The sequence below is a fragment of the Cyprinus carpio genome, chromosome B13, assembly GCF_018340385.1.
Source record: "Cyprinus carpio isolate SPL01 chromosome B13, ASM1834038v1, whole genome shotgun sequence".
Classification (NCBI taxonomy): domain Eukaryota; kingdom Metazoa; phylum Chordata; class Actinopteri; order Cypriniformes; family Cyprinidae; genus Cyprinus; species Cyprinus carpio.
The window spans coordinates 13,994,150-14,014,608 of record NC_056609.1 but is presented as its reverse complement, the minus strand read 5'-3'; the positions used below and the strand labels follow the sequence as shown (position 1 = coordinate 14,014,608).

General features: G+C 35.4%; 2 protein-coding genes across 2 annotated transcripts in view; one reads left to right on the top strand and one right to left on the bottom strand.

The window, feature by feature from the left end:
- Positions 1–1,138: 1,138 nt before the first annotated feature.
- Positions 1,139–4,794, bottom strand: LOC109062249 (lysophosphatidylserine lipase ABHD12-like). Its single transcript, XM_019079336.2, has 13 exons — positions 4,473–4,794; positions 4,108–4,199; positions 3,924–4,017; positions 3,667–3,786; positions 3,275–3,305; positions 3,144–3,189; positions 2,903–3,032; positions 2,706–2,743; positions 2,520–2,608; positions 2,176–2,258; positions 1,910–1,988; positions 1,683–1,807; positions 1,139–1,428 (listed from the first exon to the last, which is right to left on the bottom strand). Exons 1-13 carry the CDS (start codon positions 4,568–4,570, stop codon positions 1,401–1,403), a joined length of 1,053 nt encoding a protein of 350 aa, XP_018934881.1. The 5' UTR covers positions 4,571–4,794; the 3' UTR covers positions 1,139–1,400.
- A 104-nt stretch (positions 4,795–4,898) lies between these two features.
- The window catches only part of srbd1 (S1 RNA binding domain 1), a 62,791-nt gene continuing 47,230 nt past the window's right edge, over positions 4,899–20,459 (top strand). Inside the window, 14 exon segments of the mRNA XM_042736720.1 lie at positions 4,899–5,051; positions 5,504–5,571; positions 5,895–6,183; positions 6,415–6,648; positions 7,140–7,306; positions 8,261–8,378; positions 8,502–8,640; positions 9,472–9,568; positions 9,740–9,902; positions 13,886–13,989; positions 15,237–15,344; positions 15,420–15,577; positions 16,787–16,877; positions 17,519–17,626. Of these exon segments, the coding sequence (XP_042592654.1) occupies positions 5,504–5,571; positions 5,895–6,183; positions 6,415–6,648; positions 7,140–7,306; positions 8,261–8,378; positions 8,502–8,640; positions 9,472–9,568; positions 9,740–9,902; positions 13,886–13,989; positions 15,237–15,344; positions 15,420–15,577; positions 16,787–16,877; positions 17,519–17,626 (1,844 nt within the window). The 5' untranslated portion in view covers positions 4,899–5,051.

Genomic DNA, 20,459 nt, shown 5'->3' with positions numbered 1-20,459 from the left:
ACCCAATTCACATGCATGAGAAATAATTCACCTGCACGAAAAAAAGTATATATATTCACAAAAACCCATTCACGTGCACGAAATAAGAATATATATTCATAAAATACATTTCACAAATGCAAAACAACTCTGTACAAAATTTTTGAATGTTTAAAATTATCATGGGCTGTGAATGTGAATTGCTTTGGATTTGTGTGTGTATTTTTGAGATTTTCCTGGCATTGAACTCCTCCCATGCGGGACACTCATACTCTTTAGCCAATCAGATTTGAGCCTGTCAGTCGACCAATCATAACCCACTGTGGGCGTATGAATCAAGTGTCCTGGGCATGCCTACCTGGACGCTGACATCATCAGCTCGAGACCACCGTTCAAGTGAAGTCAGCAGCCCCTCACTCCAGAACACAAGATTCAGGGGGCTTGGTTGGATCCACATCTAGGGAGTGGAGATTGGTAGGTTTAAGGGTGGAGATAGGTGGGTTTAGGGATCAGGGGTTGGAGACGGGTAGGTTAAGGTATATGTAAGGTGGGAGGAGTTGGATCTGGATCCAGCCACGCCCCCTTGACATTCTGTTCTGCAACGAGGAACATCTCAGTGAAGTTACAGTTCAGCAGAGGTATGTGCAGTTGATCGTTTTATTTCAGTTAACTAGCCAAGTAAAGGTTTATCAGTGCATTAGCATTAACTACTTTTTTTGTAATCTGATTCAAAGGTAATATAAGTACAGTGTTGTAAATGGACATGCTTTTTTTACTCTATAGTAAAGGCAGTTCATGCAATACATTTAAACTGTGTTACTTTAAGACCATCTCCAAACTTTCTTCCACTACTCTGTTGTTCTTCCTGTATACATTGATTGACAGATGTCTCGTCCAGTCAGTGGTGTGTAATCTATTCTCTTACAAATGGTGCTGTCTCAAACTATACCTACCTTTTGCGGTTTGTCTAATTTGTTATTGTGTTTTCTGACATGAGAACAGAATATACAGTAGAATGTAAGTACTCTTAGTCTTATTATACAGCTTAGATATCTTAGGACTACTTCGCAGGCCAAATGTGTTAGTAAAGCAACCTTGTATAATGCTAAATTATAAACGACCATCAAGAGTTGCCCACACAATAAAATCCTAGACCCTCAAGAATCTATACAACTGATTTTATTATGCATTGTGAAAAATGATTAACTGCAGTCTTAAAAGAAATGAATGTTACAAATATTAACAAGACAATAAATTCACCCTGGGGGCAATTCTGTAAAATTTACTTCAGACATTACAATGTTTTATATCCAAGAAGTGCATACTGGTTTAATTACTAAATATACAGTTATAGCACCAGTTGTACAGCTATTTAGACAGTTATTAGTATGCGTGCAAATCCTCCTCCTTCTCTGTGTGTATCATGTCATCAGTGACTGCACAAACTCCCTGTAATGATGAAAATAGGCAATTATTTTGCTGTCACAATCTAATATTTTTCTGTCATTTAGTGATGTATGTCAAACATTAGCAACAAGTAACATATTCCGACTCCTCAAAAGTAACTAATTATTTTTCACTGTTACTTTTTATGCAAAGTAGTTTTTTTTCTCTAAAACCCTCCACATCTCCAATGCATTTGTTTTTAATCTTTAAAGAAGTAATATTCAGATAAATAAAACATTTTCAGAAAGTGACATCACCTTATGATATTTGGCAGACCAGGGTCTTTATACAACCCATTATGAAGATATCCAAGTGATGCATCAAATGGTACCAGCTTGACACGCTCATCTGAGTTTTGGGCCTTTTTTGCAGTTCTGAAGAGCTGAGCAAAAAAAATACAAAATAATAATAATTTAAAGTAAAAAATAAATAAATAAATGTATTTCAAAATTATTTTTATGAGGTAAGTTTTATACACACAAACCTCTTGAGCTGAGGCAAAGGGCACTAAATGGTCATCTTCAGCATGGAGAATCATAAGGGGAGTTCGAATTTTTTGCAAACTATCAAAAAAATAAAATAAAATGGGAATAAACCAGAAATTTGAAGTTTACAATATATTTACATATTTAACATAACACACTAGCATACTATTACAATCATATTTCTACTCATGTTGTTGAATAAATTAATTACCTTATATTTTCTATTAACCATATGCTTGAATATATTAAAAACAATGTCACATACTTCTCATGATTTGGAAGATTCAAATCTTTGTTTTTCAGTGGATTGAACAAGAAGTACTGAATGTATGGGAACTTCCAATAAAACTGGAGAAAGGGAAAAAGAGAGATACAAATAAGACTTACACATACCAAATTATGATTAATGACCCATTTGATTGATCCTGTGGTTTATCTATATATAATTCACTTCAAATTTTACAGAATTAAATTGTACAGACTTGAAGTAAATTTCACAAAAAAAAACAAAACAAAAAAAAAACAAACAATTATAATGTTTTGATGTTTGAAAGGAAAGTTTTTAAAATATTTGTTACAAGATGTTCAAAGATCTTGGACATTATTTACCCAGGTAAAAGGGTGTTCAGTAAGTTTATTAGTTTCCATCCTCGCATTTAGGAATGCACCTTCGAGTATTATTCCATCAAACTGTTTTCCTGTCAAGAAATGTGCAGTTTTTTGATTAATACAAATTCAGGAGAACCACTGAGACAAACAAGAGCATGCTTGTTTTTAAATCAGTCAAATTCTTACCTTGTTCTAGTAATTTCACTGCAGTGGTAGTCGCAACACTAATGAAAAAGAAACATACTGCAGTTATATAGTGCATACTGTAGAAAATACATTGAATTTTTTTTTTTAACTTTCCATAAAATTTATAGTGTTTGTTGTTTTTTTATACATTTGAAGTAAACTTAGCAAAAGTCATAAAAAAAGCAGATTCTACACACCCACTACCAAGCGAGTGACCCCACACACACACCAGGCTGTTTCCACTGCGTGCCTTAACCCAGTGGTACAAGTATAAGACATCAGTACACAGACCAGCCTCTGTAGGCTCACCAGTGGAGTCCCCAAAACCTGACAGGTTTTAATGTATTTGAGTAAGCAATAGAGAAATCATATATTGAAGCTCAAGCCTGAAATTGTTATTGGCTACAGCGATTTTACTATCACTACATTTTAACCCACCTCTGTAGTCCAGCGCCAAAACGTGAATTCCAACAGCACTCAAAACCTGTATGGCCAAGACACTTCAGTCATTACCACTATTCAAGTTTTTAGTCTTTCTTCATAATAAAATTTATAATGAGTTTGCTCACATTTGCAATTCCAATTCGATGAAGTGCAGATCTGTTTATTAAAGGTACAAAAATTAGAACATCAAGAAGAAGGAAAAAAAGATGCATATTTTCAATATAATGCAAAATGTATATAACGTTTATTTATTTTTTGAAGAACACATTTTTAATTGTTCCACCATCAAACATATCAAATCAAATCACAGAGGAACTAAAAGTTGTATTAGCAAGCAGTTGCCCATCCCAGTTAACGTTGGGAGCACAAGTTAAAGTGAAAAGCAGTGTGAAGCTCAGTGCACAAGTCAGATCACTGTTCTCAGAGATTATGCAGATATTGTATACTGGCTATAGGTTTGCAGATCAATAGCAGACAAATATGTATCTTATCTTAAGATAAATAAAAGTTTTCTTGCCTGTTACCCTTGTTGCCATGGAGGTAGATGAAAATAGGTGATCCGTCCCCCAGAGCTTTCTCATACCAGTCTAGATCCTTTCCCTGCGCCTCCTTCCATCTATGTTCAGGTACAGTGTGCCTAGAAACATTTATAATACAAGAAGGAGGAAAAAATAAGATATATATATATACTGAAAACCTGAATATTTGTCTTAGAATTTATTTTATATTTTTTGTGTGTGTATACAGGTATGTGTCACATGTCTTAAAACTAACCACACGCCCACTTTCACCCCCTCTTCGGGTTTGAGGTAGATATTTAAAGTGTGATTGAGACCAATATCCGATGGTCGGCTGAGGTCAATAGAGTCTGGAGAAATACACAAATGAGTTTAGGAAAAATTCATAAACTATATATAGATGACAACACATCAATATTTCTAACAGAAATATTGTGTACCAGACAAGAGATGCAGAAGAAATGGTACAGACGCAGAGAGGATGCCGAGAGAAAGAAGTGTCATTTTAGTCCAAGTCCATCGCCACTGGGATTAAGAGAAGGAGGACATGCACACAGAAGCTGGGTGTAAAAACGTCTGATTTTTAAATAACATCTGAATTTTAAAGTAATCTTCATAGTGTCACATTTTAAAAGTTCTTCTTTTTCACAACCAACTACATTTGAGCCCTATTCAGGGCTTAAAAAACATCATTGTTAGACATTGCCTGATATTGTTGCTGTTCATTTTTATGCAGTTGTTATGCAGCTGTCTAGCAAAACAGGACTACACTGAATTACTTTTAAAGAAGTCAATGCATACTTGCCTTGCATGCACGTTTAAACCCTTAGGTTTCTGACTGGATCGTTGCAATCCTCCTGCAGACTGAAATTTTCTTTCAGATTTATTGATTCTTTTCTTCATTTTGAAGAGCACGGGACTCTGTCTGTCTGTTTACTTTACACACAACTTTGGTAATAATTGACAAAAAAAAACATTCACATTCCTGCACCGATTTCTACTTCCGTGTGCTAAATGTGGAAAAATTGTTGCAGACTGATTTTTTTTTTATTTTTTCTGTCAGATTGAACTCTTTTTCGCTTAATTATAAAGAGCATGGGGCACTCTTAACTATTTACCCTACACAACTTTGGCAATAATTGAAAAACAAACCGTGCAAATCACGGAAGTGGACAAAGAGCAAAGAACATGGACTGGGAATGGTCAGCTCCCATTTTTGCATATTGAGGAAACATTTGAGAAAAAACATCAAGCTGAACTTTTATTATATATTTTAAGAGTTTGAGAACTTTAGCTACATCACTTCCTGCTGCTGACGTCGCTAAGGAAACATACCAGGCAGTCGTGAAATGTGTTATGGTTTGATGCCTGTCAGAGGAACACTGTAAGTTTTAACAGTTTTGTAAATAATCAGATTCTGTAGGTGAACATCTCTGGTTTAAGCACTGGTCATTGTTTCGCAGAAGCATTAGCCCGGACAAATTACACGTACGTGGTCGCGCGCTAAATTCAAAATGTCTTTCTGATTCTACAGAGACCGTCTTGATTGATGACATTTAACATTCACCACAACAGAGTTAAACATACTTTTCAATTGCCATGAATATTTTTCAGATATTTAACGTGACAGCTGACGGACAGTTTGTCTGAAAGTCGTTATGAGAAGCTTATTCTCGTACGAGCGCCTTTTTGTATAGCTTAGATATACCGATAATAAGATAAAATGAATGAGTTGAAAAGATGTTCACTTCCAAGTTTATTTTTATTATCCTATGCATCCTTACTTGTATATTTCATGTAGTTTTTTTTTTCATTCGTTGTTTTTGCTACACAAAGATGCTTCGAAGAACAAGAACAGCGAAGGTGTATACAGAACCAGCGACAGATGACGAATCTGATGACATGTGAGTTGTTTTGCTCATGACAACGCTCTTTTTTTTCTTTTATCTTTTTTTCTCAGATTAACTTCCAGGGCTGATATACAATATCATATATACAATATACAGTAAAGCGGACCCTAGGCTATTTCTTCCGATATATTAACAGTGTTGAACATCCTCATGAATTATAATCTCTGTGTCAAACTGCTCTTTAACCACAGAACGTTTCTAAGCAGTCGACGTTGTAACAATTTGCAGTTTTATTGCTTACAAATGTCCACAATAGTCGCTTTGATTTCTTATTCTTCATGAATGCTGGATGTAATAAAACTGGTTTCTTGTTACAGGATGGGCCAACAAAAAGGTGACAGTGAGGAGTTAGAAGAATGGTTACCAAATTCAAATGAAGGCAAACCTAAAGGGAGGCGTCAGAGGGGGACAGATGAAACCGGTGAAAAGAAAAAAGTGACCAAGAGGGTGGCCAAACCTAAAGAGCCAAAACCTAAAGCAGAGAGGAAGCCCAGAGCTGCACGGGTTCCCAAAGTGAAGAAGGAGAAGACTAATACAAAGCAACAAACTGAGGATGCGGTCCTACCCAAGCCTGAGCTACAGCAGTATGTGGCGGTCAAAGAAGAGGCAAGTCATAATGCGATGTGCTTTGATTTTCACTGTGGTATACAGTTTTTCTTCCTTATTCACAAATCTACATCTTTATAGTTTTTGGCAAGTAACATAAATCAGCAACAGTAATTACCCTGTAATAAGTGTACTACAAGCTGCTTTCCTAAATGACATCAACAGTTCAAATCCAACACAAACATTGCGTACTCATCATTTATTTAATTTGAACCTTTTGTTTTATTTTAGAGGTTGTCCATTAACTTGAGCAGTAATAATGCAGGAGATATGCCTGATGAGTGTCCATCATCCAGTCAACATGTCCCCAAGGTGAAAAAAGAGGAGCCAGATGACAGCTTCACCTTTGATGAACCTGCTCAGAAGAAGCAGAAGACCACAAACTCAGCCCAGGGGAGGCCGATAAAACTCAAATCGGGCAATTCCTGTGTGGAGGACTTACAGATGAATTGGGATCCCATTCAGGTGGGTTATTACTTTCTGAGATAGGGATTGACTCAGTGGATTTGTTGGTAACATTTTGAAGATCACAATGAAGATCTGTTGCATTGTTCAATGTATTATTATTTGCTATTGTAAATTATTTGAGTGTTTTCTGGTATACTTGATGCTGATTGGTCAATTGCAGCATTCTACAGGGAAATATAAGTATATATGGGTCAAAGACTGTCCACATCTAATTAAATTTAAGTAACTATATATACATTGAAAGCATATTGAATTCAAGTAAAGTGTCTACTTTACTGTTTCAAATAACTTTAGAACTTTAAAACATAGCTATTGGTAAAGAATTAAATTGTTAAAGATTTTGATTCAGCATTTTTTTTGGAATCTGAACTATTGTTACACAGAAAGAATGACATGTGTCTTTGGTGAATCATGGTAAATATAAATGATAGTCATTATTTTTGCTTAGAAAACTAATTAAAAAGAACACATTCTAATATCCCGTGTAGGTTCTTGCTGAGAAGTCTGGTGTGGAGCAGTGGGTGTGTGCAAACATTGTACAGCTCTTCCAGGAGGAGAACACTATTCCCTTTATGGTGCGCTATAGAAAGGAGCTGATCAACCATATGGATGCCGATGCTGTTCGAGATGTGCAGCTGACTCTTGAAGAGTTACGGTAAGACACTGGAGAGGCACAACAACAAAAAAAGGAGATAAGAAAGGAAATCATTTTTTATTCAATTTCAAACTGATCTACTATTTAGCACTGACTTTATATTTTAAGTAACATGTTAAATAACATGTTTAAGTGTTTTGTTTTGTGGTTGTTGGATAAAACCTTTATTTAACCATTTTACAGAAACAGTTTGAATCGATTTTATTTGTACATCCTGACTGGTTTCTTGCAATTAATTCAAAATGCTTTTAGTAGATGGATGTCTCCAGTGACACAAAAATTATTCTGATATTTTAATGTGGCTATTATTTAGCTTGAATTACCTTGATCAGGCTGCTATTACCAAATGTGACCTGTAGATGGCAGCAGAGATCAAGTAATTGCTCTGTGATTCGAGGAGTTGGATTAAATGACAAAGTTTACTAATTTTCTCTCTTGATTAATTTGACTAAATAATATTTTATTTATGTACACTACAGTTGAAAAGTGTTTTTTTTCTCCAGATATTTTGAAATTTAAAAAAAATATATATATGTTCAAAATGTATCACACAAATTGTTTCCACAACAATGTATTGCAGCACAACTGTTTTCGGCATTGATCATAATAAGGAATGTGAATTTGTGAAAGATCATGTGACACTGAAGACTGGAGTAAAGGCGTTTGAAAATTCAGCTTTGCCATGACAATAGCATTTTTTTTTTTTTTTTATGTATTAGAAAATTATTACTGTTTTTATTGTATTTTTGATCAACTAAATGCAGCCTTGGTGAGCATAAGAGACTTCTTTCAAATACATTACAAATTCTTACCACCTTTTGAACAGCAGTGTAACTTGACAATTAAATAGTCATAATTTTTTCCTAATTTTAACGTGATGGAAAGTGAAAAGCAAACAGGATCAAAACTCTAATAACACAAGTACACAGAGTTAATATTATTCACGTTTCTTAGGTCAGTGGCAAAGAAGAGCAGATCTGTTTCTCAGACACTTAAGAAGGAGGGGGTTCTTACTTCAGAGCTGGAAATGGCTTTAAAGAACTGCACAACGGCTGATGAAATAGACCATGTGGTAAGAACTGAGCAGAACAAGCTTCTAAGCTTACTTATTAATGTGAAACTTTGACCATTTGGTGAGTTTTTGACTGTGAGTGACCTAATAAAAGCTTATACTTATAAATGTTTTTTTTTTTTGTATGCGCCGTATAAAAAGGGCAGTAAGTTGTCCAAGGCCCGGCGAGCTAAGGAGCTAGGACTGGAACCTGCTGCACTGGCTCTGCTTCAGGAACCTCAGAAACTGGACCTGCAATCCTCGATCCAACCCAACACTAAAGGTATCTTTCAGCACTCTGCATACCTACAGCAACCAGCCTGTTGTAATAGTTCTTGTACAGTAAGATGACCAGATGTGCTGTTTTCTGGGGACACGTCCTGGCCAAGATTTCTAAATCGCCTAAAATAACCAGGTTTTGGCTGTTTGCGATCGTTGTATGACATCTAAGTACTGTGAGCGCGATTTGAAAGCATAAGGAGTCGTCTGCTCTGCTCTCTATAGCTCTCACGGTACTTAGAGGTCATACAAGGATCTATCTGTGGAGCGCAAACAGCCAAAACCTGGTTATTTTAGGTGATTAAGAAATCCTGGGCAGGACGTTTCCCTGGAAAATGGCACGTCTGGTCACCTTATTGTACAGCAGCATTCACAACTCGGTGTCCTCTGAGGTGTAACGTTATTGATGTTTTTTGAAACTGATTAATTGTCCCAACATCTTCACTTTCATGTATTGTTAAATGTGTGTTTTACATTTTTGTCTTTGCAACCTTAATTACTAAATAAAATAAAAGCCTGATAAAAGACATTGAGTCAATAGAGGGCAGCAAAGTACTTTTGTTTTTTTTGTGTTGAAGTCTGCTTATGCCTATGGGTTGACATATTAAGGCAGTGCCATAAGCAGTATTGTGACATGTATTTTCTAGGCTTTTCTCTCATTAATACGCATTCTTGTGCATGAGGTTTTAATATTATCTACTTCTAAAAATAAGTAAAAATTTGCAACTATTCCACACTTTCCATCAAAAAAAAGCAGTTCTCAGAAGTTAATGCTGGGCCACTGATGACTGAATGTTGTTATGTGCATTTCTGCTGTTTCGTTTGCTGTCTGTAGGGTTGTCGACCCTGGATGAGGTGGCCACAGGTGTGCAGGAGATCCTGGCAGATATGATTGCAAAGGACAAAGAGACTCTCACCTATGTACAGTCACTGTGAGACACTGATCATTTGAGCAAATTCACTCTTAATTATCATCTTTCTATTATCTGTTAATCTGTTTGTTTTGCACCGTTGGCATTATGTGGATCTTTCTAGCCTGTCAGTCCTTAATCAGTCAGTAATTATAAGTGTGTGTTAGACTCTGCATGTATGTTCATTCTCAGGTGTGACAGGAGTTCGGTGACCGTTCACTCGTCAGTGTCTAAAACAGCCCTGAAAGAACAGCAGCCACAGCAGGGCAATCAGAAGAGCAAACCAAAGGACATTGCAAAGTTCAGCCTGTATACTGACTTCACCTGTGATGTTCAGCGCATCCAGCACCATCAGGTATGGTCACCTCTTTATCTCGTGTCTTACGAGATTCACGAGATTCACTCTTACGGGATTCAGCTTTTTTTATTTTTCTTAAATTGGAAGATTGGAATATAAAATGCACTGATATTGCTTTCTTGCTCTCTGATATTGCAATTCTTCTTACAATATTATTTTTATTTTAACTGTTAATATTGAATTAGCTTTTATTTTATATTTTATATTTTTAGATTTCATTTGAGTTTAAGTTATAGTATTTAGTTTTTTTTTGTCTTATATATTTATAAAAGCTTTTTATTTATTTATTTATTTTGTACTTAAACTTATTTCAGCTGGCCAAGGCAATGCTTTTTTAAGTTAAATTTTTACATCTAATATTTATTTTATTCTAACTTTATTAAAAAAAGAAAAAAGGAAAATATTTTTAATAGTTTTAGTTTTAGGTAACAATAACAAAACTAGCTTATATACACTAATGGTGTGCTGCAGTGCTAATTAAAAATCATGGTCAGTGATTAATCTTATCTGAATCTGAATCTTATCTGAATTAAAATATTGTTGTCCAGGACTTGAAATGCCATGACTACTTGTTATGCATTAACTACCCGTCAAATATTTTGAACAGCTGTGTCTAAAGTTATGTTTCTAATTATCTTAAAAAACCTTTTAAAGGGAAAATCCTAAAAGCTTGTGTGAGTTGTGAAGACGAATATAAACTGAATTGTGCCTGCATTTGAATTTCTTTGAAAAACAAAAGCTGGAAAAGATAGGAGCTAACAAGTGTCCAGCATACATGTGAACATCTTCAATACTGTGTAAAAAGCATCTCAGGATGCACCTCACGAAGAAGCTGAATTGTAATATAATTTTTGATTTATTTAACATTTTTAATCACTATGCTATTCTCATGCTTGTGTTATTTAATTTTGATGACTGTTGTATTATTGTAAAATAGTCCTAATAAACATTGTGTGGGTGTGTCCAAACCCTTGAACCCTTGACAGCTAGTGTATATGTACACACTCGGACACAGTCCACCAGTCCATACACACACTGACAGTGTTGTGCTGTATACACAGGTCCTCGTGCCACTCTTCAAAGCTCTTCTGTCAGTGCTGTTTAACTGTATGTGTTTGTGTCAGTGGTCTCCCCTTCCCCCCCCCTCACTTCACGGTTACCCGCTTACTCAGAGTTGGTTGTGGGCCACATGTCACAGTGACTCTGTCATCCTTTTCTCCCTCTATTCATCTCTCTCACCCCGTTCCCTGTCCCCCAGTCATTCCCGATCTCCCCCTCTTAACATATGTGACACGTCCCCGTCCACGTGCCTGTGGATTAGAGGCTAGGATTGACAGACGCAGCTTCATGATGACAGCCGCTCATGGGCTCTGTGAGATAGGAGGGGGATAGGGGCGCGAGGGTGAGAGGGAGAGAGACAAAGAGCGAAAGACGGGCTGAATGAGTGAGTGAATGAGTGGCGGCGAGATCTCCTGTGAAGCATACAGTTTACCCGTTGTTAATCTGCTGACGTGGATTGTCAGTGAGTGTTAATTTGAGTTTGCCGTGACCTGTGAGCTGTCACACTCCGGCTAAAATGAACCTTTTCGTGGTTTTTCTAGAGAAGAGCGTGGAATGTATTTTGACAGGAGGCATGTGTATGCACACATACTTGCTTGTTTAATTTAACACATTACTTGAGAGAGTGTATTAAGGACAGATGTGTGTGTGTGGGTTCCATATGTTCATATCATAAGAGTGAACTGGTTGGTGAAAGGATTTGTTGGTCTTAGTGACTCCAGAAGTTACATTGACACTTTATCTGTAAATTAGGCAGAATTTACTATTTTTTTTTTCCAAGTTAATGATCAAACTGTTTACACTAGCTGTGTAATTGACTGTTGTAAAATATTATTTTGCATGACATTTTGGTAGATGAACCATGAAAAGACTAAAGACAGAAACATGCAGAATAAGTATAATTTAAAAGTGATGTTTAAATACATTGTAAATTGACGTATATTTATATTTTGCTTAATTTTGGTTGAAAATAATTTTGCTTCAATTATTTGTTTTATCAATATTTTAATAAACAATTAAGAAAAAAAATTATTTATTAAACTTTTCCATTCTATGCACTTCTGTACATCTCACCATAGCCAAATGATATTCTATTTTTGTTTCTTTATTACTTACTTATTTATTTTACTTACGTTCTTTTACTTCTGTAGCCACTTGACTTTATTTTCAAACATTTAGAACTAAGAAGCCTATGTTTGTAAGCTATCAGAGGCTTTTTCTGGTTGATATATGCCATTTTGTTAAACATTTGAAAAAAACTCAAAGTATTATGTATATTGATGAAAATGAGTGTTGTTATTTGCCCAATGATTTCATCTATGTCATATCCATGCTGTAAACATACATTTCTACAGTCAAAATGCACCAAACATATACATATTTTTTTTTAAAGTTCATTAAAAGACAAATACAAATTGAATTCTTCCTTTAGCATGCTCACTAAAAGTGCAGCTGAAAAATCTATAAATTGGCAATTAGTAACAAATAAAATGTGGTCTTGCTTTCTGCTTGTTTGTTTGAGTTTATGACAGATTGACTACAATATAATCAGTGTTAAACATCAAATGGTTTTGTTAAACAAATCTGCCCCTGCTAAAGAAAGAGTTCATATTTATTTTGTATGGAGACTGATCGTTAGTGTATTCTGAGCCCCATGTTGTGTATGTTTGTTTTTCTGTACATGCAAAAATAGGAAGTGAAAAGTTCATCCATTCTTTCTGTTTTTGTAGAGGCCATCCTCTATTGCTCTGTTCTAAGGCAATGCTGTTGACTTTATTTGGAGAAAAAATATTGAATCAGAATAGCTCGGTCTTTAAAATAATATTCATTTCTGTCGCTTACATTCCTCATATTTTTCCAATTATGATTTCATTGTTATCGAGGAACATGATATGTTGAATATTTCGACTAAACTTTTCCCCCACCTCTGTTTTTAAAATGTCATGTCCTGGACTGTTGAGTCTGAAATATGAGACTTAACCCAAAACTGTGAAAAATGGTTGCTTTTCTCATTTTTGGGTGTTAAATGTAATCTTTATTTTTACCCACGTTCTCCCTTTCTTTCTTTTTTTTTTCAGTTTATCGGCTTTTTGTTTGCTGTATGTGACAAACATAATTGTAATACTGGCTGTGTGAATTGTTTTAGATTTGTGAGGTCTGTTTTTGACACCTGGTTATTTGTAGAAATTTGTCCTCCATTAATCTACAAAGCTATGCTCGCATGTATTTTTAGAATATATTTATGTTTCTTCTCAGTTGTAATTTTACTCATGGCATGATTCAGACCAGTCTAATATATGCATTAATAGATATGCATTAACTACACAAGGCCAAGTTTGAAATGACACAGGGAATGGAGAAAAGTTTGATATTTGTTTTGACATTTCCCTCATCTCATGCAAAACTTCAAATGCGATAAACATCGCATGAGAAAACCCAAGTAAACAGCTGCCTTAGGGTGTTGAAATGCCAAAATATGGAAATATAATTTTCATCATATTTCTGGCTGCATTAATTCACGTCTTGATCAGGCCATTAGCTGTTGAGCGGTGCGGAGGGGGCGGTTGCCTGCTCTGTGGTGGGGTGTGTATTTTGTGTAGGGGGTTGGTGGCATTTGTCAGCTCGGTTCTTCCGCTTGGAGTCCAGATTGATGGGTCATCTTTTCCCTCTTGTTTCCTTTCAAAAGCTTTTCCTCAGAAAAGGTCAGATACTTAAAACTATTTGCTTCACAGCATGTCACTTTCCTTTAGAGGGCCAGTAAGGGAAAAGTGAGAGAGGCACGGAGCTTTTTGGTGTGACACGAGTGGGTCTTGGTGCGCGCTGACTAGTTTTAGGAGAGAACGGGAGGGGGTGGGACTGACGGTGCGCTACCGTGCCTCGCCTTGTGTCGGCTGTCTCTACAGGTTACTCTCTTGTTTCAGACATTAGCCATTAACCGTGGGGAGAATCTGAAGATTCTGACAGTGAAGGTCAACATCCCCGACAGGGTGAAGAATGACTTCTGTAGGTGGTGCATCAACGTCAGGTCAGCACACACCCACAGTGCCCACACACGCACCACACCTCATCTTCTTCCTCTCTCCCTCGTGGTCTGGTCCAGTGCTGTAGCCAGTTTAATGCGCAAATGGTTGGCAACTGACTTTGACAACCACAGGTTTTGATATTAATGTAACCCTTTCCACGATGTCTCAGAAACCATTGCTTAAAAAAAAGTTATGTTTTTTGGTAAATAATGTATAAAATACATTTAAAAAATTTAAATAATAAAAATTTACATTTTATTTTAAATAATTTTTTTTTTAAATCTACTAAAATCTAAAATTAATAAACTACTAATTTGCTGCTTGTTAATAGTTAGTAAAGTAGTTAAATTTAGGTATTGGGTAGGATTAGGGATGTTGAATATGGTTATGCAGATTATGTGCGTTATAAGTACTAATAAACAGCCAATATGTTAATAATAAGAATGCTAATAAGCAACTAGTTAACAGTGGGAATTGGTCCCTATACTTTAGGGTTAACAAATATACTTTGGATTTTATTTGTAATGCAACATAAATATTTTGAAAGGAAATTAATTAACTTATTTAGTATTTTAATACGTTTTAATTATTTATTTACTTTACATTTTTACACTACAGGTGAATAGTTTTTTCATTGCAAAGATTTTTTTTCATGTTTTTGAAAGAAGTGTCTAATGCTCACCATGGCTGCATGTTTTTGGCATGGCTTTGCCATCACAGAAATAAATTACAGTTAATATTTCACAAATTACCATTTTCACTTTTTTAACAAAATACATGCAGCACATGGTGAGCATGTCCTTATGCATCTTTAAAAAACATTACAAAAATCCATTATCAATTATTATATACTTTAAAGCTTATAGTTATTGTGCCAGAATTGAGTTTTCATTAAATGAAATAAAAATGAAAAGCACCGTTTTCAAAAAGAAAATGAGTTGGCCCCTTCATTACTTAAACATTTCAATTTAGAGCAAATTATTTCCATGTAGTTATTATACAATCACAATCTTAGATTTCAAACACACATATTAGTGGCTTTTTTGGCAGGCTCTACACTAAAGTTACAGGTAAAGCAGTTATCTAAATATTTAGATATGAGAAATAAAACAAACACGCTTTCTTTGAAAAGCTATCATCTGAATTTTTATTTTGCTGAAATCCTGTTGCTATGTCACTTGCATAATAATTTGAAACACAGTGTATGTGAGTGCAATTTGATGGACTCCTTCTGGTGTATGACTTGCAGGTGGAGGCCACAGGGATTCGCACGGCCAGAATTGATGACGATTTTGAAGAATGCTGTTGAAGATTCCTACAAGAGATTCATTCTGCCCTTTCTCAGTCGAGGCTACAGGTTTGTTCTTGCCGGATAGTTAAGCTTCTTTTTCCGTATCTTCTTTCTATAACATTCTTTTTCTTCATGTCCCAGGTCTAAGTTGACTGCTAGTGCAGAAAAAGAGTCCATCGCCATGTTTGTTCGGAACCTGCGTCAGCGCCTTCTGATGTGTCCGGTGCGTGGGAGAGTCATCATGGGAGTGGACCCAGGCTTTCACCACGGCTGCAAAATAGCAATCCTGTCCCCCACCAGTAAGAGAACCAGAATGAATGTGGAATCCACTTTGAATAAATGATAAATATATGTCTATATCCACATCTAAAGCTATTTCTATATGTGACCCTGGACCACAAAAGCAGTCATAAGTAGCACAGGTATAATTGTAGCAATAGCCAACAATACATTGTAAGGGTCAAAATTATTGATTTTTCTTTCATGCCAAAAATCATTAGGATATTAAGTAAAGATTATGTTCCATAAAGATATTTTGTAAACTTCCTGCTGTAAATATATCAAAACTTAATTTTTGATTAGTAATATACATTGCTAAGGACTTAATTTGGACAACTTTAAAAGCGATTTTCTCAATATTTCGATTTTTTGCACCCTCAGATTCTAGATTTTCAAATAGTTGTGTCTCGGCCAAAAAAGTCCTATCCTTGCAAACCATACATCAATGGAAAGCTTAATTATTCTTTTATTATTTATTTAAATCTCAATAACTAAAATTTAAAACTATATACATATAACTAAAAATATAAATCGAAAAAGAAGATAAAAAGATAAAAGTAGCTTTTTTTGTCTTGATGATTTAGTGTAATATTGTAAAATGAAAGTTTCTTAGAGTAATGGATAGTTCTGGTAAATTTGAGCTTTTTATTTTATTTTGTAATCAACCAAATATAGACTAATGTTGAAGTAGACTAACATAGTGTTAATGAACTTTTGCCTATTAATTGTAATTATTTTTAGTTTTAATATTTTTAAAGTTGATGTAGGAGAGTGTCTGAGTGGCAGGTGTGATGAGAATGGCCGTTGTGCCCTCTCGGTGGGAGGAGCACCGCTGTGCCCTGTGTGTGCCCTGCGTCCAGGCGACTGATCGGCCTGGCGGGTGTGTGTCAGGTGGCATTGCCATGTTTTGCCCTGTGCCCCGCAGCAGCACCACATGCAGACCCAGCTTGACTGTGACAGGTCTGTGGGTGTGGAGTCACATGACCTGCCGGGCTCTTGAGGTGTCTATTGCAATTAGACTGCCTCTCTCAGGCTGACAGAAAACGGCAGCCGTATTGTCTGAGAGGAGAGGGGAACAAGGTGATGAGTGCAGAAAAATCAGAGGAAAAAAATGGGGGTCCGCTGTACCTTCATGATGCTAATGTATTGTTAAGTTGATGCCCAGATAAAATAGTCGCACACGTCTTCTGCTGTCCTGACATATCTTCTTCCCTTTTTTCTTTCCTCAGGTCAGATTCTGCACACAGATGTGGTGTACCTCCATGGTCCTGCTAAACACAAAGAAGCAGAAAAACTGCGCCATCTTATGTTCAAACACAGGTATTGCAACCACAACGATGACAGTTTTTTTATGCTTAAGGCTGCATTTATTTAATCAAAATATAGTAAAAACAGCAATATTGTGAAATATTATTACAATTTAAAATAAATCTTTTGATAATTTATATATATTTAAAATTGTAATTTATTCTTGTGATGGCAAAACTAAATTTCAGCTGTTTTAGATTCCAATATATTTTGCTTCTTAATATTTTTGGGGATGCACTACCATTAAAAGGTTTGGGGTAAGAACGTTTAAAAATATAAAAAAATAATAAATTTATTTAGCAATATTTATTAAAAGTAACAGTAAAGACATTTATAATGTTACAAAAGTTTTCTATTTCAAATAAATACTGAACCCTGAAAAACACTGAAGAATGGAGTAACGGCTCCTGATATCTCTACTTTGCCATCACAGGAATAAATTACAATTTAAAATATATTTCAAGTGGAAAACAGATATTTTACACTGTAATAATATTCTACAATGTTACTGTTTTTTTTTTTTTCATTGAAATAAATGCACCCTTGGTGAGCATAAGAGACTTCTTTAAAAAGCTCTTTAAACATCTTAATTATTTCAATCTTTTGACCCATATTGTGTATATATTTGAGTAACTTAATTTTTCCCCCCACAGCTGTCCAACAATTGTAATAGGAAATGGCAAAGCATGCAGGGAGACTGAGGCCTTCTTTACAGACCTAATTAAACAACGCTTCTTCAAGCCCCTCGATGTGTCCTACTGGTAAGACATTTCCCTTTTTTAAATACAGAGCAGAGCAGTGGGCAGTACAGCAGATGTTGTTCTTCTGAGAGTTGCTCAGCAGTTATTGGCTTTGGTGTAGAGATGAAAACTGCATTTGTTTGAGGTCACATCAGGCTCCTGTATAGTCTTGGTGCAATTGCAGCTTGAAATTTGAAAATGTTTTATCAATAAACTCCACTAAGAGTGAAAATAGCAACTGTCAAGCAAGGTACGCAGAAAAGGAGCAAAGGAAATGGTGCCGGTCTGGAATGTGTTACTCTTGCGGATTTTAAATGGTATCTGGACCTTGTTTGACTGTCTCTAATTAAAAACAAATATTTCTCACCATCCTTCAAACCAAACCAGTCCGATGTGTTCTCATCCAACCCAAATAAAGACTAGATCTGGGATTGTCTCTCTCTCCATCAAGCTAGACTCGTGTTTGTTGACTTTTGGTTCTGACTGGAGAGCTGCCCAGAACCGCTCTGAAGTGGCCGTTTATGGCGTACACTGATGGCGGTTTTCATTACAGCTCTCCGCATCCCTCAGCGCAGCTCAGATGGGTTGCCAGGTCTGCCTCAGTAGTTCTCAGCAAAGCAGAATGTGTCAAACTTGACATCCAAGGCGCTCCACAAGTGGATCCATTTCAACCTCCATTCTAAAATGAAAGTGGAAGATTTGAGATCTTCACATTGGCTGTGCAACATCGACTGCCACGCCAGGGTGTGCCAGACAGTTTGAACTTTGTTTCCTGTCGTGATAGTCACAGTCAAGTATTTGTAGAAGCAGGGTGCTAGTTGAAATAAATTACACTTTCAAAATTGCATTCTTAAATGTTCCCTTAAGTGGAGAAATGGATATGCTAACTTTACTTGTGCAAAATGCTCAGACACTCCACAAAGAAATATGAAGTGGTTACATTTGAATGAAAGCATTATTTCACATTTAACAAACTCGAAGTGTGGTGGTGTATGGTATCATAGTAGTTATCATTGTAGTTATCATAGTAGTTAGTTAAAAGGGGCATATAATAATACATTTTTATTTTAATTTCTAATAATATTTGACCTTATCCACTTATTAAAAAAAATTGTCCACATATAAAAAAAAATAATAATCAAATATTCAAATAATTGAGATTTCTAATAATATTTGACCTTATTCACTTATAAAAAAATTGTCCACATATAAAAAAAAAAATAATAATCAAATATTCAAATAATTTAGATCTTATGCCAGATTTTCACTGTTTGTTTGACCCTTAAAGTTTCCTTAATTTTTTTTTTTCTTTTTTTTGGTACTTGCCTCTATTCACTCTTACTGAATAATTCCATTGTAAAGTTGTAAACATTTATTTATTTTACAATTTAATGTGTCCTTACTGAATGAAAGTATATTTGTTTCAAAAACCCCCCAAGAACAAAACAAAACAACTGATCCCAAACTTTTGAGTGGTAGTGTCAATATGTTTTTGGGTGTATGTGTGTTTGGAAATGTTTAACTATACTAGAATGATTCTTTTTCCAACACATCATTCCACAAAGTTCATCTCCACAGTGCACTTTGTACATCACTAGTCAATTAAACCAGCAGCTTCATTTGCACCGTCTGCTATCTGTCTCCCCACTCTTCAGCTTGTTCAGACATAAAACATCATCCGTTGCCCCCATTTACCATCACTTGCTCCCTTCCTTCTGTCCCGACATCCCAGCTAGCTGTCTCCTGTCCTTTCTTTTGCCTTACTGCTCCAGAGGAATGACAGGCAGTGCTGGCAGACTGTATGCGGTAATGAGCCTGCGGGATGAGCCGCCAGCTCTCAGAGACCTGGTGCTCTTCGTTTACATGAAGGAACTTTAGCTTGTTGAGTTGGTGGGGTTGTTCCTTGAGGAATACTGGGATAAACACTAACCCTTTTGACCATTTTCATTTGGTTCTTTCTATAATAAAGCCTTTTTTGGCTGAGGCTTTGGATGTTCTTTTAAAGAAATAGGAAAAAATTGTCTTCCCAGAAATTTACTTGTGTACAAGAGTTTAGAGTGAAGTTACTGTAAGTAATACAGTAGTGTATCCAAATAAAATATAAAATAATAAAAATAGCTATTTGAATTTCAAAAATTAAAAATATATATTATTTTATCATATTATCATGATCATAAACATAAAATAAAATATAATGATATTGCTAACTGGTATTTGTTATTTTAATTCTTTCTAATACTCTAACTTTGTGTGGCTTCATTGTGCTCCAGTTCCCTTGTTTTAGGTAAATTGTGACCATAAATCAAGAACTTGTTTCAACATTTTAAAAAACAAGTTCTTAATTTATGGCACCACTTTACCTAAACCAATGGAATTGAATAAAAGGAAAAATGAAACCAATTCTTAATTTGCAGGAACAAATTCTTAGTTTGTGACCACAAATATATTCCTTGTCTGCATCATGTCACGTGCAGGACTCCTTTCACACACACTTTTACAGTTTACAGTAAGTTATGTACCCTATAGCAGCTAATGAATTGGAAATATTGCACAAATGAATAAAAAGCTTATTTTAGTTGCCAAATAAGGTGGATAAAATGTATTATATTCATTAGATTTCAATTTTATATTAATTATTGTATTTTTGTGATAATATTATTAATAATAAGTAATAAAAAAATACTAGCAGGCATGCACAGAATCCACATTCAGTGGCCACATCTGTTTTGCTAATATTTTAGCTAGTTTGTTAATGCTTTCACATTTTCCATACAAATTTGTTAAAAGCGAGTATATATGGTGTTGGTCTCTGTTGGGATTGTTTGCACATTACCTGTCCTGTACACATGTGTGA

Excerpts from the sequence above, each read along its gene's own strand:
- LOC109062249 (XM_019079336.2), bottom strand. The coding sequence starts at position 4,570 with ATGAAGAAAAGAATCAATAAATCTGAAAGAAAATTTCAGTCTGCAGGA. Across the intron at positions 2,609-2,705 it reads AGTGAAATTACTAGAACAAG|GAAAACAGTTTGATGGAATA; the intron begins GTAAGAATTTGA and ends ATTTCTTGACAG. Across the intron at positions 1,808-1,909 it reads CCTTTGCCTCAGCTCAAGAG|CTCTTCAGAACTGCAAAAAA; the intron begins GTTTGTGTGTAT and ends TTTTTTGCTCAG.